Source organism: Anneissia japonica, unplaced genomic scaffold (genome assembly GCF_011630105.1).
Source record: "Anneissia japonica isolate Jap-2015-1 unplaced genomic scaffold, ASM1163010v1 scaffold288117_len521816_cov214, whole genome shotgun sequence".
In the NCBI taxonomy this organism is placed as follows: domain Eukaryota; kingdom Metazoa; phylum Echinodermata; class Crinoidea; order Comatulida; family Comatulidae; genus Anneissia; species Anneissia japonica.
Window position 1 is genome coordinate 313,716 of NW_022685717.1, and position 25,393 is coordinate 339,108.

A 25,393-nucleotide genomic window follows, 5' to 3' on the forward strand; every position below is an offset into this window, starting at 1 on the left:
AGTAAATCAATGATTAGAATGAATATTTGCAAAATACATTGACCTACTGTATTTTGACCTAATTTGCATAGGATGATATTTGATCTTACCTCTTTGTCAGGTGAGTTCATTTCTCCACCAATTGGGTATTCAACTTTAGGGCACTAAAAGTAATATATTATGGAACATTAGGAAATAAATCAATGTAAGGCATTTGATAAATCATTAATTTTCTGACAAAATTTCAATGGGAAAATGTTAACAATGTATTATTCAGTTATAGTACTTTAGATCTGGTTTCTAGATTTCTATGGTTTTGAATGTAAAGTTGCAAAAAGTGTTCAACCGGACGCCATTTTTCTCACTGACAAACCATTGATCCCAATTTCTAACGTATTTATTAAGATGTTGTATCTTACTTTGTCTTTGTAAATTTTAATGGATGATTAAATGTGTGTTCGATAACTAATATAATGCAAGCTTTTGTGTTTTTAGGACATTTTGATGGTAAAATATTAGATTTTAAAAAGCCTATTCCAGAAAGCCTATGAAGTTATTCAGGCGCAATGAACGGTAACTAACGTCTGTTGACAACAGAGAGCGCCACATGGCGTTGTGACGACATGGCTGTGGTACTCTATATATTAAATATATTACCTTAAATTTTGCAGGCTTTTTAATCGCTCTTAGTTCATTTGGTATTTTAACGGTTTGCAGAATGAAATCCTGTATTTATTAAAGCCCATTTTTTTTAAACCTTTGTCTGTTACTTTTTTTATTTATTTTATCAATATTTCGACATTAATTATGTCATCATCAGGAAATATTTTCTTGATGATGACATAATTAATGTCGAAATATTGAATCCCGACACGATGGCGTGCATTTCGATACTTGGAGTATGTATTATACCACTTCAGTTAGTTATTACAGTATACTTTTACTGAATTCGAAAATTGCAATACATCTCGCAGTACAATAGCAGTATGCGCTATACAAGCATAAATAATAATAATAACAACAATAACAATAAAAATAATAATAATAATAATAATAAGAATAATAATAATAATAACAAAAACAACAATAACAATAAAAATAATAATAATAATAATAATAACAATAACAACAATAACAATAAAAATAATAATAATAATAATAATAATAATAGTAACAATAACAATAATAACAATAAAAATAATAATAATAATAGTAACAATAACAAAAATAACAATAAAAATAATAATAATAATAATAAGAATAATAATAATAATAATAATAACAACAATAACAAAAATAATAATAATAATAATAATAATAATAATAATAACAATAACAACAATAACAATAAAAATAATAATAATAATAACAATAACAACAATAACAATAAAAATAATAATAGTAATAATAATAATAATAATAACAATAACAATAAAAATAATAATAATAATAATAAGAATAATAATAATAATAACAATAACAACAATAACAATAATAATAATAATAATATTACGAATAATAATAATAATAACAATAACAACAATAATAAAAATAATAATAATAATAATAAGAATAATAATAATAATAACAATAACAACAATAACAATAAAAATAATAATAATAATAATAAGAATAATAATAACAATAATAACAACAACAACAATAACAATAAAAATAATAATAAAAATAATAATAACAATAACAACAATAACAATAAAAATAATAATGATAATAATAATAATAATAACAATAATAATAATAACAATAACAATAAAAATAATAATAATAATAATAATAATAATAATAATATAATGGTAATAATAATAATAATAATAATAATAATAATAATAATAATAATAATAATAATAATAATAGTAAATCTTACCTCCACAATTGCCTTCATTAAGGTTAAACTCCAACTGATTAAAACATCTAATAAGACATCAAACAAAATAATTAATATTTATGTGCCTGCTACACTATATATATATATATATATATATATATATATATATATATTACTATAGGTAATTTAAATTTCAAATGCATTATCGTAATGATCAAATGAATGCCACAGTGCTTATAAAGCGTGTGGAGGTTTCAATTCAGCATTTATTCAAGAGTGACACCAAAGACACTAGAAATACAAGATATAGCACTCGCATAGCAAAAGTGAGCAGAATATACGTCACATCGATTGCGCAAATCCAGTCGTAAGCGGCACCCTTCAGTTTGCAACATAGCATTTTACACACGTTCATCCAGTTCACATCGAGACGTACAGGGCGCTCTTCTGTTCTAATTTCGCTGGAACACTTTTTTTCTGTGGAGTATCTTGTGTTTCTAGTATCTTTGGTGGCACTTATTTGTGAGCACTGCTTATCACAAATTATTGGAGTGATAAATTGGTTGCAATCTGAATATGACATAAGTTTTGATAAATTGTTTTTTTAATAGTGTTACGATGAAACAAAACATTGAGGTACAGTTGGGTAATATATGCTCCTGATTAAGCATTGAAATAATTATTAAAATCTAATTATCATAATCTTATTATCAAAACCTAATACAAACTGCAACAATAATTTGGTGCAATACAAAAATAAAATTAGTAAAACAGAACAGTACACATACCCATATTTTCATGTAAAAATACATAAACACGATTAGTTGTTCTTAATGATAATGTGTTGTTTTTCAATGCACTTGTCTGCAAAAAATTGTAATTTTAATAATAATTATTAAAAAAATATAAAAAATATTTTTAAAAAATTATATAAAAATATATATATATTAAAAAATATAAAAAAATTTTATATTATATTATTATATTATTATTATTAGATTGTATCATTATATTATTATAATATTATATATATTATAAAACATTATATAAAAAATAAAAGATATTATTAAAAATATTATGATTTCATTTATTTTGTCACTTTCATATATAAAATATATGAATAGATAGTATAGATACTGTGTACTAAGCAAAGAACAAATGTCTTCAGAACTCTCCAAAAAAAACATCCAACAAAAATGTCTATAAAATTAAACACCAATATTAAGCCAGTGTGTCTAAAGAATGTGTTCACTGGTACAGATCATGCTCCAGTAAAAAGATTTATCAAAAGGGTGAGATTAAAATAACTTATTGTCAAAAAGATCACAATTAAATCTATAGAATATTATAACTTCTCTGCAGAAAAGGATTCTTCCCATAGTATTTAATAAAATATTTCTTCTATCAAAAACTTTTACTGACCGCTTGATTAACTTCTACATCCCTCATAGCTCCAACGGGAATCATTTTCTTGCTAAAACACGTCTAAAAAATGAAAACATACACAGAAACGGGTTTAATCGGACAAAATGACACTCAATAGCGAAACACAGAACACTTCAGGGCACTCCTATATGCAAGATAGGCAATTCCATTATTATTAGGGGTAAGTACAAGAACAATTTTAAGTAAGTAAATTTGTTAAATTTTTACATAATAATTTAAAAAACAGGTTACAATAGTTTGAACTGGTTGAATATTTTTGTTTTGTACTTATTAAGAACATGTACAAATACTCAATACTGCATGTTAAAAATGTAATTATACTGTATACCACAATTCTGGCAGTTATAATTGAAAACAACATAATGTAATTTATCAAATATAAGCATTGAAATAAATATTATATTATTAACATATTACCTTCTTTTCATTCTCATAGTATTTGAGATATTTTCCATCAAATTTCACAAACCTCTTCTGTACGCCCCTTTTACCTTGCTGCCTGTAAGGTATAGAATCAATAACAATAAAAAGCAACATACTGGTATTATGTATAAATATAGAAAATCATTCTTTATTAAAAGAAAAACACAATAAAAGAATGTCACAAAAAAAACTTAGGTTATGGCTTAATTAGGCACATGCAGGGTAGAAGCAATACAGAGACATAAAAACATGATAAAAATTTTAAGAAATCAATTACAAATAAAGACATTTCATCCACTCAGGTGAGTGTCTGGAGCTCCAGATAACATAGCTGCCGGTTAATGCCAGCTCGCTAATTCACTTTTCGTACTTTTTACATCGCTTATTATACTTAATTCTAAAATATTAATTAGTCTTGTTTCATTATCTTTAGAAAATACTCCCCTAGAACCCACTCCAGGCAAAATCAATGTGCATTTATAACCTTTATCTTTGATATTGATGACGATGTCATCATATTTGCTACATTTATAATTATGTGCCTTGGTTATATTTGGTTCTAGTGGCACTGTCAATTCAATTATCTCAGTTGCCTTGTTAGATTCATCAATTAAGAATATGTCTGGCTTAAGGCTTGTACATAATATATTAGGGGGGATTGATCCACCAGCTACAGAAAGGCCAGGTTGGTCTGCATATAACTTCACTGACTTTCTGCGGTCCTTAGTAGTTTTAACAATAAATCTTAATATTGAATCATCTCGCCATGTATAACAACCTTGGTCTAGGGCAACTTTACACACGTTCAGGACATGTAAAAGGGTGTCTTTACTGTTACAAAGCTTACAATTATCTGTAGTTGACTTTCCCCATATAGAATCAATAACAATAAAAAGCAATATACCGGCATATATGATTGTGCTACTGTAGATTCTATTAAACCTACTCAGTGTAAACAGTAAGTAGGGGGAGGGGAGATTTAATTGTTCATTTCCCACCCCCCTCCCCAATTATATCAATAGCAGTGAAGCTGACAAGAGCATTTGCTCACCCAGTAGTGCACCTATTATGATTAACATCAGCAAAGTGTTAATTTTTCCTTATCTCTTATCTCAAATTTTATCACCAGTCTGCTAGGGAAAAAAAAAATATTACACCCCCCCCCTAAAATTTTACCTTTCCCCGCCCCTCACCAGATTTCAGACGCTGGCGTCGCCACTGAGTCCATGATATATCGATTGAGGATGCTAAACAGGATTGAAGATTCTGGTATTTTGTTAGAAAACAGAGCATTGCTAATTATTTTATATTAATTCTTGTATACAAACTTAATTACAAGAAAAATTGATTAAAAATAGAAGAAACTAAACAAAGCAACTAGTATCAAATGATGCATAATCTTACCCTCCTTGCTTGGAAAGAATTCCTGATTTTTCATTAGTCTGATTAAAAGAAAAATTTTTTTATTTAATTTTCTGAATATTTAAATCATCTAACAGTATTACAGTACTTCGCCATGCAAACCTTTAAACAATAAATATTTCTTACTGTTGCCTTCCCATTAAGAGTCTCTTGGAATCTTTTCAGCGTACCTTCCTAAACATAGGAAAAAAGAAATGAAACTTAAGCACCTCAGTTTAGATTATCAAATTATTTTGACAAAACATGTGACATCACATCATGACATGACCATATATAGGCACATCATGACTACATACAGGCACATCATGACCATATGAGCACATCATGACCATATATAGGCATATCATGCCTATATATGGGCATATCATGACCACATATATATAGGCACATTATGACCATATATAGGCACATCATGCCCATATATAGGCACATTATGACCATATTATAGGCGCATCATGAACATATGGGCAAATCATGACCATATATAGGCAAATCATGACCATATATAGGCACATCATAACCACATATAGGCACATCATGACCACATATAGGCACATCATACCTATATATAGGCATACAATATTTTTTTGTGGACAGAGCTTAAGGCCTTTTATAATAAACTTTTACATATTTTTATTAATAATTATTATTCTTATTTTTATTCAAAATCTATTAAGTAACTTATAAAGAGCAAACTAAAGAAAACTGGACTTCTACTGTTATTTCTCTCAAAGTTAATTGTGTTTTAAAGCCAACCAAAAAGGGCCAGTCACATTAATGAAATAATTGATAGATTGATTGCGCCACCTACTAAAGTTTGCACATTTACCAAATTTGTCATTAATCAAACAGGAGCATCGATAGAACTGGCAGCGCTGCAGACAGTTCCGGGGACATGTAAACAAGTTAGGCTGTGAAAAGTACACACACTCAAAGATAGGGAATGATAACCAAAACAAAACAAGATTTGTCGCTAGTACCTCATTGGTCTCTACTCTAGGGGGAACCCCCCTCTTGTTCCGGGAAGTGTACCACAACGTCAGTACAGTATTTCAGTTCTACACGGACCCCACAATTAAATAATGCATTTTAAGACTTAAATTTTAAAGCACTGTAAATATCTTAATCAACATACTACATTAATTTGTATTTTAGCCATCTACAGGGATATTAACACAAGAAGATTTTGATGATTTTGAACAAAAATTTTGGCCAATTAGTGAACCGCGAAAAAGTGGAAATTTCAGAAAAAAAAAAAATAAAAGTTTTTCTTTACTTTTATTAATCCCCCCATCGGTCTGGTCAAGCTCCCCTCCCCCCAATCCATCGGCCAAAGCTTGTCGGGCAGTCGGACAGACATCTACTAGTCTAGAAGTCCCAATTTGTTTTTTTAAATCTCGTTTTGGGAGGAGGGCACATCACCTCCCCCTTGCATATCTATCCTGGCTTGGGCCTTCAGCTATAGTTACACCCATAAGTACTTAGCTCCCTCAGTCGGACATCTTAGCCCCCAATAAATTATATCCTAGAGCCGCCACTGTTCTCCGATGATCTCGAAAAAATAAGGAAACAAGGAATATAAAAAGTCTTGCCTTTAATCGACTCGTTGCATAGCAACAAGCTAACTTTCAGAAAGTTACAGGCTATGTTCTCACATGGCAGCTAACAGTTAACCATTAGCTGCCGTGCGTCCATGCGAGAAAATCCTGATCCGGATACCAACAATATGATGATCGAATCACTGGCCAATAAGAAACTGGAAATTGTAAACGAGTACGTATGATTGGTTGATGATGTAAACGCCTCAACTTGCTAACCGATAGCGCTTGCTAACTGTTAGCGTATCCGGATACCGCTAATGGTTAACGCTAACCGAGCAGGCGTTCTCACGCAGGACAGTTAGCGCTAACGGTTAGCTCCCGATCCGGATACTAGGACTCTCGTGAGAACCAGGCTATTGTCTTGATACTGCATCTAGCTTGCTCAAAATAAAGTCTAATGCAGGGCTAATCTTCCAAATAATACAATTTTATGAGATTTTAAATGTTCATCAAAATCGTATTTAAAATTACGTTTATTTATACTAACATTTTAGTAGCTTCATAGTAGAAGTAAATTTGCGTGTTAAGGTTTTTAGCTGTTGTTGCTTAGCAACCAGAAGCCGTTTGTTGTGGGCTTTGATCTACGATCTGCACAAAAGACAGACATGATTTTAAAAAGCTAAAATTTATATGTCAATCTTTTAAGATGACCCCGCTTTTTCAATGTTAATTTACTATTTTAAGCCTTGTCTTAAACGCAAGTATACGGTAACCCTTCCACTGGCTATATATAATATTATAGAGATTACATTGCCTATCATACAGAACGTTGTAATGCTGTCCTGCTGTATGCAACCTGAAGGAATATAAAATGAATAAAAAAAAAATGATTTTAAGTTATACATATTTTGCCAGATTGGATTAGCTGGGATGCCAAAAAAAAAAATAAATAAATAAATAAATTAAGTAAAGATTACGTCTTTCATTTAGTAATTTTTAATGCAGATGGCCAGTAGGACCTTACGAGAGCCCTATTGTATAGGCCTATAAAGTAGTAGCCTAGTGTGACACTGTATGTGTACAACAAACAGAGGTGGTTCTGCATCACAGAATTTGAATAATTTTTACCTAAATTAACCATTCCAATTTTGAATAATAATTTAGAAAAAAAAATTCTAAAAATACATCACAATTCCCAGAATTTTCCTGCTGTTTATTTTTGGAGTGAATTGAACAAATTTTTTTTTCCCTGATTGTTTATAATCCTGTTCATTGTTGCAAATGCATGCTCAGTTAAGCACAGGAACCTGCTACCGGACTCAGTATGTGGAAAAAAAAAAAACAACCACTATTATACTGTACTTATTTTTCAGTATGTGAATCTACTACAATAATACACTGTATTCAATATTGTACAAAATAAAAGAAACATTTGAGCAAAATACCTAAGAGAAGTGAAAGTAAAATTACTGCTCACAAATCACAATAAAATAGTGGAGAAACCATACCTAATGATTTTTTTTTAAAATTTACAATCACTGTACAAGGAATAAAAACTCAATGAATATACATGCCATGACCTGAATCTTTACTAATTTTATAAATTAAAGCCCCACTCCCAGCAAGATTTCAGTTTTTAAGAAAAATCTGATTTTTATATATGTTATTAAGATTTATAAGTATAAAACGAAATTGCTAATTTAACTGAATTTAGACATTCCTAAACATGAAAGACTGAAATTTGATTTTTTTGTGTTCCACACAAAAAATAAAAAATAATTGAGGATGGATTTTTCATGTTTGATTTTGCGATAGGTATGCGAAGATGTATAGTAGGTGCTGAAAACATTAGCCTATCCGACACTGCTGGACTCGGCCTAACCTTACCTCAATTTAGGTTCTGTTATCACACATAAAAACTGCCGACATGATATTTTCCGTTGCTAGTATTGACACTTGTGAAATATAATATTTCACAGGAATTATTTCAAATCTGTTAAAAAAATGATTCAGACCGAGAACTAACCAAACATATTTCAGGCCTACTCGATCGATCGCAGTTTGCGAGATGCGAAGTACAAAAACCAATTTCAATAGCAAGGGCGCACTTTATTGACAGTGTAAAGTATATATAAAAGCGAGAGCATTCCAGCGGATGTGATCTACAAACTCTGAATTTGCCTAGTAACAAAGAATTCGTTAAGAAAATGGTAATCTCCTATGAGAAATAGTGTGTATTTCTCTTTTTTTTTATTCTTTTGTGTGAAACTAAAATTTATGCCAATATTTTTCCATTGTTTATAATAAATAGAGTAATGCATAATGCATTTTTTCTAAAAAAAAATTCTTTTTAGTTCAATTTTGCCGGGAATGGGGCTTTAATTGTTTTTCTCTGGTCATTAACACTCTGCCCGGCAAACACGGAGATCTCTGTGTTTGATAACGCAAAGCTTGACCGCCAAACACAGAGATCTCTGTGTTTCTGGGTATTTTTTTACAGAATCCGACAGATGGGGTAATTACCGACATGTACTAGCAAATTTAAACACTATATTCAGTCTGGACATTTATTTGTTTGTTTACATTAGCGTAGAGCGGTATTGATTTACTTTCACAAAATCTCAGCTTTGTTGTGTGAAATTGCGTAAATCTTCAAGTGTGAGTCATTTTCATTTTACTGTTACGGATTACAGATTGTGATTAGAATAAAGTGTTTGGTACCATTTTAAAGCTAAAATGTTCATAGTTTTTGTAGTAGAGTATTCACTACATGTCAATCTGATCACATACGCACTCTTAACAAGCTTCGGTAAAGTGTTAAAATTTGCTAAAAATTCTGGTGGTGTTATTATTTTTTAAAACCCTTAGCGGTCAGAGTGTTAATTAATATTTTATCTGTATTATTATTTGTATGATATATTTTAAGAAGGTTCATATTAAAGTATATTATTTCACCACCTATATACAGTATGTATAAGGCACTGGAAGTTGATTATTTAGTTACGGTAAATAATTGATGATTATTTTGTAACTTTATATTTTATAAATAATTCCAAAATTTCCAAATACTAAGATTGTTTAAGTATTGTTTCATGGACAAGACAACATATTGTACATTAATGATGTAATTTGCCCATTACCACTGCAAACATCATGACTAATTACAGGACTAATTCCAAAACCACCACCAATAAAACAACCACCACCACCATCACTTCCTCAATTACAAGAAATGTAAACAGTCATGGTAAATCCAAGATAACAAATAGTGAAAAGGGGGGTACAATACGAGACAGATGGCCAGGTTCTGGGAGGGAGAGGGGGAAAAGGGAAAAGAACAGACAGTTAGGCCAAAAAAAAAAATTGTTTGTTTGCCCTCCTCCACTCCACGTAACTGGAAAAAAAAAACATTTTTTTTTTCTTTAAAAAATAAAAAAAAATGTGAGTGAATTTATCTTTATTTTTTGCCAGATTCCCTACAAATTAGTCTAAAGTTGTTATCTGATGTAAAATATTACCATTCAAGGCCTCTGTAGCTTATTTTTATTCCATCTGATGAGCATCTTAAAACCCCCCCCTGCTCCTTTTTATCATTTAAAAAAAAGAAGGGCAAACAATTTATTTTTTTAGGCCTAATATGAAAGCTAGGAACTACAGTACATATGGTAAGTAGTGGAAGACAGAGGTACAGACATAGTATAGATTAAAAAGGTAGGTAAGAAGGTAAGATAAGAAATAGGAGGAAGGGGAAATTATGATAGGATGGAAGACCGACTGTTCCTTTTACCTGTATCCACCAGTTACTGTACCAAGTGCATGCATGATTCATAAATATTACTATAATCAATAGGATTGGTACAGCTTTTAAGACCATGGGAAATTAGTATAGCCTCTACCACCATGATTAAATTTGAATTCAAATTAACTATAGAACATATCCCAAATAATTATCAACAGAGCGCTCAATGGTAGACCAGAGCGGATACAAAGTAAAAATCAAGTTGAACAGTAGCTTTGATAATTTTATTACTACTTAGTCACTACTACATAACCTTTTAAAGTACCACTCTCATTTTTATGAGCATGTTCAGCTTATCTTAGGGATCGTTTTTTTATAGATATGCTGCCTTCTATAAGATTGTTTGAAAGCGATGTAGAAGTATTTTTGTAGAGGGCCTCCTGTATTCAGACTAAATAAAATGCCTGCGCCCAGTAAAAACCCGACATTTAGTGTGGATGATGTAATTTCTCAGCTTTGGTACAGCCTCAGGCAATGGTAATGGGGCAGACTAGAAAGGGTTAAATTTATATAATTAGGGAGAAACATACCTCATTTTTTTAGATTTCAAGGCAGCGGCAGGTGTAATAAAAATAAATAAAAACTTTTTGTTTTTTTGTGAAATTACAAATTTTTGTGGTGGTGGGTGCACTGATTGGCCAAAAATTTATTTGTATTCAAAATCGCTATTATTGGCGGGTGGCGGGTTCGCTAAATAAGGTATAAAACAGTTTTGTCTAATTGGTCATAAAAAATTATTATTCAAAATATTACATGTTATTTTGAATTAACATTTTCATGCATTGTAGAAGTGTACACATTTATCTATCCCCTCTTCACTATATTCTGTACATTTGTGAAAATGTTGAAAATTGTGAATGACCCCTTAATAATCAATTATATTTTCATATTTCTAGTCATTAGGCAATTTTATCTGAATCTGAGTGTCACACCATATGTGTTGTAGGGTACTACGAAGTAATAAAATGTCTAATTAAAGCTACTGTTGAACCTCGCATTTTATTATATACAGTGATATTAACAATGAATGGATATGAAACATGATAAATGTATTTCCCATGAAAAAAGCAACCAATGATAACTATTTCTCCCAGAAAAATTTTAGAACTTCACTTTTGAAGTACTTGCACAACCCATGAACAAAACTCCAATGCACATAGAATACGAAAAAGCACTGCACTTGAATGAAATCTTGATTAGTGAGTGGAGTGCACAGAATATGGTGGCTAACAGCTATCTTACTCACATCGACCACTTGGAGAAGCGGCAACTTAGGTACACCTTGAATAGTTTGAATGGTGTGTCCAATGGTTTTTATAACTTTTCTTACTGACATCGACCGCTAAGAATGAAAGACTTGAAAAATATAATGTGGTAAAAGATGCAACATAAAAACTAAAAGCAAATTAGTAACTTTAATTAACCAAGACAAAATAAAATGGCTGTGATAGCGAACTGAAAATATTATTAATTTTTGAAACATTGTAATTCACATTCACACGGGTCCCAAGTTGCAAGAAGTCATTTCCGGGGATCTGCTTAGTACAGACGATGAAAATGAAATTAACAACTGACCAATCAGAAGAGTCCTAGGAATTTGCGCATTCTACAAGTACAAACACACGTATTGTCCCACAGACGCACATTTGCATATTTTTTTACAGTCGATTTGCATGGGCAGTGGAAAAGGTCCGGCAGGTCAGACAGCCGCCCCGCCTGACAAATATTTTGCAGAGATAAATATTATGTTGAAATAATTTTAAAAAATAAACATTTTGTTAAATCATGAATACCGGTATTATTATTAAGTGCACCTAATACCGGTATTATTATTAAGTGCACCTAATACCGGTATTATTATTAAGTGCACCGCACTAAAATGCTATAAACGTGTGCATTAAAGGTACAATTTTTCCACCCCCCCACCCCCTACCCCACCTATATTTTTCAAAATTATAAATTAATGGAGTAAAAAGGAAAATTATATTAAAATAAGTCTGGTAGTGCCATTTCCAGCCATCTAGGTGCCAAAATCATCATTTTTTCATACTGTACCTCAACCCCAACCTTGGTGGTGTATCTAGATGATGTGTGGGGGCGTACAAAAAAAAAATGACGGTCAAGTAGTTAAAAATCACTTAAAATCACCTTTTGCGAATTAGCGCCACTCAACTGATCACCAAGGCCCCCCCTCCCACTTCACGCCCCCAATCAGAACCCTAGACTTCTAGATATGCCACTGGCTGAGGTCTTTGGCTCGCCGTTAGTGAAAGTTCCTCTTTGGGGCCCCTCAATTTCAAATTTCTAGATCCACCACTGATTGACACAAAGTTCAGCTAACTGGTAAACGTACATTGTATTTTATACAGTACTATACTACAGTAGATATGGTAGACAAACTGCAGTCAAATAGCCTCTTGTCAGTCTCAAATCCTGTGTGATAGTATTTCATTTCTATTTCTAAATGCTTATGTTTAATACATCTAAATACGTTTAAACTTCGAAAATAGTTTTTGAAAGTTGCGAGTGTTATTTCCATGCTTCTAGAAATGCTAAGTCCAAAAAAAATTCTGAAACTCAGTCAACAATTCCCAGGTGTGATAATATATGATTTATAAAAATTAAAATGCTTTTTATATCGTCAAATTATGATACTTCAAAAATTGTTTTCTAAGTTTGACAGTGCTATATACGAGTATATAGAAGTGTAAAGTCCTAAAAAGTCGCAACCTCAGCACCAACCATTGTGGGGCTGAGGGTTGGTGTGGACATTTCTGCCTGACCAATACCTAAATGCTTCCGCCACCTCTGCAATTTGCAGGACCTTAGCAACAATATCCAAGGGGCGTGGCTTAGTAGTAGAAAGGTCTATTGCACACATAATTAGGAATCCTTTCTAAGCCTGCACTATGTGTCGTCTGATCTGTAGCCAGGACCAGGTAAAAATAGTTTATAAATGCTGTAAAATAAAATAACAAAATGAGATACAGGGTTTAAAAAGGGGGAAACAAGACAATATAAACAATGTGTAAGAGCCCGGAGTCACATCAGGATCCAATGTTGACACATCCAACACACAAGGATGAATGAATAGATTTTTTTTCTTTATCTTTTTCCATTTTTATTGTACGGCACAGTATCTTTCTCATTTTTCTCTGCAAAAAGCACTGTGTCTTTATCCTTTCATTTAGGCACAGCCCAGTAAGTTTCTTGTAAGAAAATACATTTTATTTCTAAACTAAAAACTAAATAAAACCTTCAATAAAAAGCTGCCAGAATACTAAAATATACTAGAATACAACAATCAAGACTCACAATATTAAAACAGCAGCAGGAATATTATCAACAATATTGAATAATAATAAACATGAGAATCACAATTTAAATGGAACTTATTGTTCTAATGACTCTAAATTGTTGGGTCTTGTCTGTTCAATGGATCTTTGAATACATTTTTTTCACTTTAGAATAAAAAACAATTATTACGTATAGTTCTGTAGATGCTGTATTGTATTCAACACTTTTTTCCTGTTTGTATTGTAAACAATTAAGCAGCTGAGTATAAAATATCGGCAAGGCACTCCTGCAAAGAACTCTATTTTTTTGTCTATTTCCTGGTTTTGTATATGTGAATTGGGAGCTGTTTTCAAACCTAAGTAAAAACAATTGCTAATTGTTCAGTATCATATAATTCAAAACTGCAAATGTACAGTGATGATGTAGGCCTATCCGATATATAACGTCAGTTAATTTGCATTAGAGTCCAATAAAACATGTACAATATTAGGTTTACAGTAGGGTGAAAAAGTGATGAGGGAGGGAGGGAGATTTTTAATTCATATTTTGCTAAAGCCTAATACTCCCCTTACTGTAGGATTTTGCTGGTGCATTGACATTCAAAGTAAAATACATGATGGAGATAATACGAACAATATCTACTAAATATATATTTATAAAAAAAATGGGATAAAAAAAATTATTTTTCCCCCCCCAAAATTATTATTTTTTTTAATACCATACAGTAGATGACATACAGGTGAGGGTTGTAAACTAATAATTTTTGTTATTTGGCCTTATGGGCTATATTTATGGTCTGATTAAGTGTTTTTAAATATTTTGTATAAATTCATTCATTGCAAAACCTCAGTTCACAGCAGGTCAAAATCACATGAAGGCAATATGAAAATAATAAGGCTGCTTGATTGAACAGAAGCACAAAATACTCACACTGTATTTTATGTTGTTAATAAAATTTAGCCATTTCTATCTAAAAACACATCTAAGCCCCATAAGCAGGAATGTGGTCAATCCACAAAGTAAGAAAAAATTTTAAAATTGGTATAATAATTAGTTCACATCCAACGTTAAAGTAGATGAAAACAGGTTGTTACACCCTCCTGACATGTTATCCTGTAACTGTGCTCAATAAACAAAATATCATTCAAAAATTAGAAATATTTAGCAATATGTCAACAAAACTTACCCGCACAACCTTTGGAGTGATTGAATCCTGATTGACCTCTGGGTCTTCTTCACTATCAATATCACTCAGCACTAAATGGTTATCATTAGATGGAGGCGACGGGGGAGGTGGCGGCGGTGGATGAATTGGTAGTGGTGGCTCTGAACTAAATTCTATATCGCTATATACATTAAGAGGGTCCGTCTCTATTTCTGGTAGAGCTGGGATTGTGGCAATAATATTGTCATTACTTTCCCAAAGTCTATCGTATGGATCTTCGTTGTCCATGTGTTCATCAAATTTGATCAAATCTGATGAATGTTTTTTGCTGGTCATTCCTGAAGTGTTTCCAGAGGAACCAACAGGGGGATAAGTTATCACGGAATATTCGTCTGAGGTTAATAACTCATCTAATGATTGAGAGAAATTATTTCCATTCCAGACATCCTGAGTTCCATCAGTACGAGATTGCTCATGTAGACTAGGCAGATTAGAAAAAACAAAATTTGTTTCTTCTCTTGGTTTTGGAGGGGCGTTGACTGAGAATTGCGAGTAGGGTCTGGGAGGCAACGTTGGTAATGGTTGAGCTGGAGGGGGTGTAGGTACGGGTCTTGTACGCAGATCAACAGGAGGTGTGGGGGGAGGTTGTGGATGATCTATTTCCTCAATAATCTGTTTTTCTGGTAATGGTGGTGGTGGTAGTCGCCTCTCTGCTGGTATGGGATGGTCAGTGTGAACGGTTGTTTGGTCTTGATGATTACCATTGGTAACAGGAGCTGGCTTTAACTTCCTTGGTTGTGGAACTGGTCTTTCTTTCAGGTGACTGTCACTTGTTATTGCAGCAATACTTGATACTGGACGAACTCCTCCAGGTATCGGTACCGGTCTTAGTGATCGTGGTACTGGTTCAGGTGCAGAACTTCTTTCTGCTGGTCTTGGAGGTATTTGAGGCACGATCCTTGGTGGAATTTCTGGAGGTTTAGGTTTTTCATGAAAGTCAATAAGAAAGTCATTATCATTAAGGACGGAGGCACTCGCTACATTATCTCTAAATTCGGTATTTGGTCGATGCATTAGTATTCTCTTTCGATGACCTCTCATTTGAACTCCCATGTGCAACAAAGTATCTTCATCCAATTCCTGCAGTTGCTTTACTGACCTCAGCTCATTCAGTTTGAACAAGCCAGTATATTCCTCCATTTTGATGGAGATTAGCCATTCCTCTAGAGATGCTGGCGAATTATTCTCCATCTTATGTCTTTCTATGATCTTGATACTTGAAGAAACGGGACTGTATCACTAAACTCATAACCATGTGCCTAAAACAAAACAAAAAACAATAAATATAATGAAATATAAAATCAATGTGATATGCCCATATTTGGGTGACATCATCACGTCCATATATGGCCCGGGGCACATCACAAAAATTTGTCGCACAAAATTTGATAGTGGAGAGCGTTTTACAAGGCATTCACAAAAAACCTCTCAAAATTATGTTGTAAGAAAAACTGATCTGCTACAATTAGACTAATTTTTTGCTGTGTGTGGGACATACTGATACAGTAAGCTGTTTGACATACTGTACTGATTTGCTAGGAACTGATCTGGTATAAGAAATACTAATATGCTGTGAGACATACTGATCTGCCGTGAGACATACTAATAGCTATATGAATCTGCTGTGAGAAGGACTGATACTCTGTGAAGCGAACTGATCTGCTGTGAGAAATACTGATCTGCTTGGAAACATACTGTTAAGGTGTGAGACATACTGACCTACAATACGAATCTGCTGTGAGAGAGACTGACACTCTGTGAGCCAACTGATCTGCTGTGAGACACTCTTGCTGTGAGACATACAGTACTGACCTACAATACGAACCTGCTGTGAGAGTCTGACACTCTGTGAGCCAACTGATCTGCTGTGAGACACTCTTGCTGTGAGACATACAGTACTGACCTACAATACAAACCTGCTGTGAGAGACTGACACTCTGTGAGACAAAATGATCTGCTGTGAGACACACTCGTGCTGTGAGACATACAGTATTGACCTACAATACAAACCTGCTGTGAGAGAGACTGACTCTGTGAGACAAACTGATCTGCTATGAGATATACTGATCTGCTGGGAAACATACTATTAAGGTGTGAGATATACTGACATACAATACAAATCTGCTGTGAGAGAAACTGACACTCTGTGAAACAAACTGATCTGCTGTGAGAATAAAAATATACCATGAGACATATTGCTGGCAAACGAATCTGCTGTGGACAGACAGACAAACCAACCTGCTGCGAGAAATACAGTACTAATAATTCTGTGAGACATACTGATCTGCTGTGAGAAATACTAATAATTCTGTGAGACATACTGATCTGCTGTGAGAAATTACTAATAATTCTGTGAGACATACTGATCTGCTGTGAGAAATACTAATAATTCTGTGAGACATACTGATCTGCTGTGAGAAATACTAATAATTCTGTGAGACATACTGATCTGCTGTGTATCAGATTTTGATCTCCTGTCAGACAAAATTATCGACTGTAAGACAGACATATCTACCGTAGTGTGAATCATACATGGACAGATAAGTTGTGAGACAGACAAACTGATCCTCTGTGAGACAGACATTTCATGAGACACTTATATGCTATTGTATGAAACTGACCTGCTGTAATCTTTTGTTTAATATTCTTTTGAATTTTGAATTAAATAGTACACACGGAAGAACAAATGCTTTGACTACATCCTTCCTTTAACAGTTCCTTATAATAACAGTATGTTTAGATACTTTACCACAAATAACCTCTTTGAATAACCTAGACAAATAAAAACAAATTTCTGCTATAGTACTATAGCAAACAAAAAATACATGATGGATTTTGGCCATCACATCATGAGTAGATTTGAAAATATTTGAAAATTGAGTGAACATATTTGCTTGCCAACAAAAATGTTTTCATTGATACAATACAGTAGTTTAGCGTAACTACAAAGCAATTAAATAAATTAAATTAAATTAAATAGCCACAATTAACCATACTGTAAGTCAAATATACAGAACTGTTCCTTCACTGGACGGGCTCGGTTATTATCAAGCTTTTGAATCAACAACTCAAAGAGTGGTGATCAGGAACACTAAAATTGATTTTAATACCTTTATCCTTTTGAATCATGCCACAGTGAACTGTACATCCAAATTAATATGAAATAAATAGATTACTTACACATGTGTTATCGAGTAACCCTTTAAAAAGGTGAGGCATATATTGAAAAAGTTTCTTTAGTTTATTTCACATGACCAATTTAAAAATCAGGCCTTACAAATATCACACGGCGCGCCCTGCCTGCAAGAGGGACAGGCCGGGCAAGCAGGGTGTTTATCATTACGTGTGCTATGACTAGGCCCACCACACATCGAACAAGTAGGCTTCCACGTATACATGGACGAGTCCATTATTTTCTTTTATGTTCGAGAGGAAAGTTTCAAAGGAAACTTAGGCATTTATCGGTTTATCCAGGAAAGTATTCACAAAATAGACTTAAAAATCCAACAAATATTTTCTAATATTTTTTTTAATTTAATAAATGTTTTAAAAATTATTATATTTTTTTATTTTATTTCATACTAACCAACAGCGATAACAACCGCCATTAACAGGTTAAAATGCATATAAAATATTTATGTAAAAAGAAATAAAAATACATTAAAAAGTACTAACAACTTTAGATTTAAAAACATTTAAACTGTCAAAAAAAATATCAATATTAATATTAGACATAAAAAACTTATGATAACAATCACATAAACGTTTAAATAAACCTCTACATGTAACATCGACACGACTAAAAGGTTGGTTTAAAAACTTCACCGACATATTTGATGATTGCAACACTGCAAAAAAAAATTGATAATCATAATCAAACAACATACAGAGTGTATTATCAATGTTGAGATAACAGAGGGCACTTACCTGATATTATTACACAAGGCCCTGGAAGCCACTTGATAAATGGGCGGAACCAGAGAAAAATCAGGAAAGGGAGCAAGCGAAGTGCAAAGCACCATCTAGGTGGGGTGGGAGGGGGGAGGGAGAGTGAAAATTGCTTGTTTTGAAGTACCATGCTCATACCTCTTTCTTCTTTATTTTCTTCTCTTCTATTTTTTCACATTTTGTTCTGGGGAAGAGGGAGAGGCCAACTGGCACCCCCCCCCCCTTCTTAGATTTTCCCCTGTGATATGCCATGTAGCAACCTGTAGTCTCCAAACTTACCTGTAAACAACTAGTACTACTTTAATTTTACTGTAGCAGATGGAAAATAGAACTTCAGTGGGAACGGTTTGGTTTCCCAACCTCGAGGTCAGTTTTGCCGCTCTTATCATACAGAATGTATAATAAATCTAGCTTATAAGCATGTTTTATTATTTATTTATTTAATAAATTTGGTATGTTATAACAGAATAAAAAACACAAACAGGAAATACAAAAAGACAGGTTAGCGGCATGCCCAGAGAGAAAAAAAGGCTGAAACCCGACACCAAAGGTTAATTTTCTCTAAACCGCTAACCTGTAAAAGAACAATGAAAAACGAGCATTAACAGATTTTTTTTACATTTAAAAAAAAAGAAAAAAAAAGAAAACAGTACTGTAAAGCTCTGTCTACACTATCAAATTTTGTGTGACAAAAAAGTGTGATATGCCCATATATAGGCATGATGACATCACAGCATGACCATATATAGGCATAGCATTACTATATATGGGCTTGTCACATTTTTTTGTCAAAGAAAATTTGATAGTGTGGATAGAGCTTTAGCCCTCTCAAAACCATCAAATTTTAATTAACAAAAACATATGATATGCCTAAATATGGTCATGTTGACATCATATTATACCCATACAGTAGGCACATCATCACTATATAGTCACACTACAGTTTTTTGTCATGATATTGCCATAATAAGTTTCTGTACCTGCACATTTTCTGGCCCTCAACGATGATGCATGGCCAAAAAAGGGGATTGTAACAAATGACCCAAAATTTCCTGATTGGTACTCAGTTATATACCCAAGGCCACATTGGTGTCAATGGTTTTTTCCCGTAATTGCATTTCTAGGTAAGTAGACAATTTATTTAGCATCCTGATATAATGGACATAGAGGTACCGTAGGCAAAAGTGGGAGAATACCCCTGCAAACACACAGTCCAACTGTGCTGAGTGGTGGAAACAGGCAAATGTACCTGACAAATTTCACTGTTTTGAAAAGGATAAATGAGGAAAAATTAACATGGAACAAAAAATAATATTAAAGACAATGAACTGCACTGAAGCTGACTCATCAGAGTTTTTATAATGAATTTTTGCTTAAGGTGCCCCTGACTGTTTATTTTGATTATATGTATTCCATTTTTGGTCAAATAAAAAAATGAAATGATTAAACAAAATACAGTATGCATCTGTGCTAATAAATTTAGAAAATATAGTATTGAATTGAATAAGGTCTCTAATACCCCTATTGAAACGTGAGCCCTCCACCGGATTCCATTGTTCTTTGTTTAGTTATTTGACTCAGTATCAATGTCTTCCCCAGCATGGAACCCCAGGGGTCCCAAGTTGGAAGAAATGCCTTCCTGGAGATCTGGTGAAATGAGCTTTCTTAACATATTTAATTGTATTTTGCTGTGCATGGTGAAACAAAACTGATAATATTATTATTAGGTATAGATAGAGGCCTTGTTGTGTACGTAGCAAAACATGCAGATTTCATGAATTTGCAGGAGAATGGGGAATTTTTGGGAGATTCTTACTTGCCTGTGGGAGGCCTTCCTTTTTTTAGACTCTCGCAACTTCCGAGAGACTTGGCCAGGACCCCCTAGAACCCATTGTTCCATCATGATCCAAACTGGGTCGCAGCATACTCAATATCAGCTCCAATTTTGAAGTGCATAGGCCTAGATGTTTTCATATCATCGGCACATGATGTCTGGTCATTGACTGTCAACAGTACTTACTTACTTGGTTGCACTGTTCTGAATGAGTAGACATCTAATTTCTAGGCATATCCTAGGCCTAGGCTAAATTATGTCCGCCGACGCAACGGATTGTTGCGTAGACTTCATTCATGGGCGAAAGCAAAAAAAAAATAGCTTTGGGCTATCGTAAATCTATAACATCTTAGTGAATGTTTCCTTCCGATATCTTCTTGAATATGGCAAAGGCTGCGTAAATAGGCCAACAGCAGCTCTTTGAGCAGGTTAGCGTAGGCCTAGGCTAGACATACGCATACCGCTGTAAGCTAGGAAAACATCAGTGACACCACTTGTTGTTATTGTTGTTTGATTCCTTAAAATAAGTTTAAAATTTGTCATACTTACCAGGTATTTACTTTCCTACACTAAAAACTCCATACGGTTTTGGGTGAAGTAAACTTACAGGGTACTAACAAACATTTAAAAAGCCTTTTTATGTTTTTAATTCCTACGGACTCAAGGAAGTTTCTTCAACTTTTTTCCTGGACCTAACTTCACATCGGTTCTCGTATTTGTATTACCTACTTCCGCCTCAGATAAGCTATTGTACTGAAAAAGAGTTGTGTACAGTACTGGGTTTTTCATCGCAGCACAGCCGTGCACTACCACAACACGATAGACTTCATGGCGCGATCTATTACAAGTCGAGCAGCCCAATAGGGCGACACGTAAGACTATTCCATTGGTTTATCGGTAGATAAGATAAGATAAGATTATTTATTTATTTTTCATTACAACAATATTTTGTTAGGGTGGTCCATCCAACCTCGGGTAATCAGTTGTGACCCTCAGTACATACAATAAAGACGAAAGAATAAACTAGATCTTAACAATTAATTAGATGAAAACTGAAAAAAAGAAAAATGAAAAAAAAAAAAAAACACCCTAAAATTAGAACAATAAAGGAACAGCAAAATACTTTAAATAATAAATTAATCCAGAGAACTAGACACATTAAAGAAAGACAAATTGTATTATAAAAAAAAGAACAGCTCAAAGGAGAAAATAAAAGCAAAATGCCGATTAAAGAGGAAATAATTAAGTAAAACAAACATAAATAATACTACAGTACCTTGAAATAAAGAGATTTAGTAAAAGATAATTTTAACCAAACGTTATAGCTTTTACTATATCTTCCACAAGAGAATTACTTGATATGTCAATCAAGAGATGTTCTAACATTAAATATTTCAAGGAGTGAGGGCCGGCAGTGCTTCTGGATTTAAAATTCCTATATTAAAGATATACACAAATTTCTGAGTACTAGGCCTAGGCGTTGCAATGATTCTCATATTGGTGGGAATTACTCAATTAAGAAAAGTTCTCTCTGCACAATATATTAATTATTATCAAATTTTATGTGAAATAGAATTATAGTTCTTTTAAAATAATTATAAAGCTCCATGCCATGGCTAAATCATATATAGGTATATGTACATCATTCATAGTCTAGTCGCATTGATCTGACGTGTGTTCAACCACTAAATATATGATGTGAACAAGATATTTTCAAATGGAAGGGGAACCTTTTTATTGCAACTACCGTATATGTCAACTGTTATCATTTCATGATAGTAAAGAATTATCTACAGTATCTTATAACAAATTAATTTCCCCTGGTGTATAATCGAATAAACGACGCCTGCGCAATCATCGTCCACTAGATGACACCGTCTCACGTCGTGTGCTGGATGTCGCTGCAGCAAAACAATCCACTTCTCAATGACTGGTAAATAGCGCCCTCTTCATCATTTCATTATTCAGCAGCGGCCAGTTGCAGAATTTAGTTTGTTTTTATGATATTCTTCTACTCCTTAAAACCACTATAATTTATTTATTCAATTGAAATTTATAATATATTATTTCATCCAACTCATCCACTACATAATGCTTTTAATCTTAACAACTCTGGTTTCCGTCTAAATGTACCACTCACCAAACCTTCGTTCCCTTCCCAGCACCTAATAATAATAATAACAATAATAATAATAATAATATTATTAATAATAATAATAATAATAATAATAATAATAATAATAATAATAATAATAATAATAATAATAATAATAATAATAATAATAGATAATTGAAGTTTAAAAGTGCAACTTTGGCCTAATTTAATGATGTTTAATGTGTAATATTGTTTAATAATTTTTAATATTAATTCTGTTCGTTGTATGTAGGCCTACTCTTTATCTTATGAATAGATATTGTTTGGTGCTCATAGTTTTATATCCTTAGTTATCTTTTATTTAATCATCTGTATATGTTATTAACACTTGTAACACTGCAAGTGGAATGTAATTTCTGAATTTTCAGACAATAAAACTATTGGATCTTTATCAGTAGTAGGTTGTCATCGAGTAATAGGTTGTCATCGAGTAATAGGTTGTCATCGAATAGAGGGCGGCATACTGAAATGTATTGATATCAGGACCACACTCCTGCTTTGATACCACTAGTCTAATTTTAACTCTATTTCGTAAACCTTACACATTGAACAAAAACAAAAATGACAGATTTGTTATAGATTCTAATCTCTACTATAAGTAGTAGAGATCAAATCTAATATGCAAAGGATTTGAGGGCGGCAGACTTACATTTACCGATTTTGGACAACTCGCTTTGATATCGGCGGCTCTATAAATCGTTTAAGATTAAACATGTATCAAACAATAGTGTCGTTTCTGGCCATCTAGAGGTAGGCTACTATTTCCTCATATTTTCAGGGGCGGGTTTAGGGGTCCCCCCTCCTTATATCACAAAATTTAGTTTTTGTTGTTTTTGTTTGTTTGTTTGTTTGTTTGTTTGTTTGTTTTTTTTTATAGATAATTGAATGGATACATATAGAAAGATTGATTCTGTGTCACATCGCGCAATGCATATCTACAAAGACAGTTTAAGCGCAGATGCACCAGCATGGAAACCTTTGTGCAATCAATCACTCTCTATCAAGGTCAGCCGGTATGTGCTGTCAGACAACCCCATGCACAGTGACCACAGTACACTTATATGTGTGCACATCTCCATTGACGACACCCCTTCAGTAGACTTACTCTTTTAATAAAGTACAGTTTTTGTGTAGACAACATTTGACACTAGATTTCCCCACAGGAAATTTAGTTGGCATATACATCTCATGATATTCTTATATTATATTATATTAAATTATATTGTATTATATAGGTATATACTTTATCCTTTCAAAACAGTAGGCCTACTTAAAACGTTCAGAGTGCGCTACTTCACAGGGGGTTCACCCCTGGACCCATCGAGGTCTTACGTATCTCGTTTAACGGCTCCCCCACCCCCCTTCGAAAATCCCGGCTACATCCCTGAATAACTATAGAATATAGGCTACAAATTGAATTTATTAAAGCATTACCGTAAGACGGTTTGAGTTTATTATATTATGAGTTGTTTATATCTTTGGAGATCTTGGTGACTTGCTTGGCATCCTCCAAAGGATTTCATGCAGGAATTTAGACTGGAGGTTCGATGAGGGCGGATTGCATTTTAATTAATTATAATTTTGCTTTGGATGGATGGGTCTTGCAAGAGAGCTTCCTAAACTTAACTTCGTCTTGCTGGGAAATTGCATGTTGCTGAAACTCATTCCACCCTTAAATTGTGCGGGGAAAGAACGAATTTGCAAAAACGCCAGTAGCTTGGGACTCGGTAGTAAACAGTGGCGTATCTAGAATTCTTGAAATGGGGGTGCTGTTGGGTGGGGGGGGGGGGGGGGGGGAACTTTGATAAGGTAAGTACGTCCCGTGCGGGAGAGTGCTCTATTACAAATTGAAAACAGTAAGAGCAAAATACGTATGTTAACTGGACATAGATGGATGTGAGTCTATAACGCACGTTTCACGCTATCACGATCCTCAGAATAACTGATCGTTAGCACATACTACTCTCTTATATGAAAAGGAATATGAATTGTCTAAATATATGTGGAAACTAAAAAATGAGAATACCAAATTAAAAATAGAGTGGAACATAGTAAAGCGCTCATCTGTAAAAAAAATGCCAACTTGAATATCTATGAGAAATTTTACAGAATGCACATGTCTATGCAATAGGTGACTAACACCAGGACTCACCTATCATACCTATTGTATGCACCTATTGTATAGAAATGTACATTCTGTAAAGTTTCTCATAGATACTCAAGCACTAACGAAGGTAACAGGAGTTGCCGAAATTCGCAAATAAAATAAATAAAAATATTTCTATGACTCCTACAAGTCAATGTATCGTAGCAGTTTATTGTGTCTGCGCCTACTTATTTATTTATTTATTCTTACGATGAGGCATATATGGATTCACACCAACAACATTGATTGAATGAGAATTTTTATTATATATATATATAGGCCCATATATATCAGGGGCGGATCCAGAAATGTCCAAAAGGGGGGGGGGCACA

The 25,393-nt window shown here is 33.2% G+C and overlaps 1 protein-coding gene across 7 annotated transcripts in view; it reads right to left on the reverse strand.

Annotated features, from left to right (window-relative positions):
• LOC117112143 (arf-GAP with Rho-GAP domain, ANK repeat and PH domain-containing protein 1-like) overlaps positions 1-21,593 on the reverse strand; it is a 63,208-nt gene extending 41,615 nt beyond the window's left edge. For 2 of the 7 annotated variants that reach the window (XM_033255207.1, XM_033255256.1), the window contains exons 1-10: positions 21,310-21,477; positions 14,940-16,237; positions 11,703-11,798; positions 5,243-5,290; positions 5,099-5,136; positions 3,689-3,770; positions 3,248-3,310; positions 2,614-2,689; positions 1,865-1,911; positions 90-143 (exon numbers count right to left, since the gene is read on the reverse strand). In XM_033255207.1, the coding sequence (XP_033111098.1) occupies positions 90-143; positions 1,865-1,911; positions 2,614-2,689; positions 3,248-3,310; positions 3,689-3,770; positions 5,099-5,136; positions 5,243-5,290; positions 11,703-11,798; positions 14,940-16,169 (1,734 nt within the window). In that variant the 5' untranslated portion in view covers positions 16,170-16,237; positions 21,310-21,477. Of the gene's footprint in view, positions 1-89; positions 144-1,864; positions 1,912-2,613; positions 2,690-3,247; positions 3,311-3,688; positions 3,771-5,098; positions 5,137-5,242; positions 5,291-11,702; positions 11,799-14,939; positions 16,238-21,309 lie in introns of all 7 variants that reach the window. The other 5 variants (XM_033255216.1, XM_033255238.1, XM_033255230.1 and 2 more) reach the window with 5 other exon arrangements.
• Positions 21,594-25,393: the final 3,800 nt, after the last annotated feature.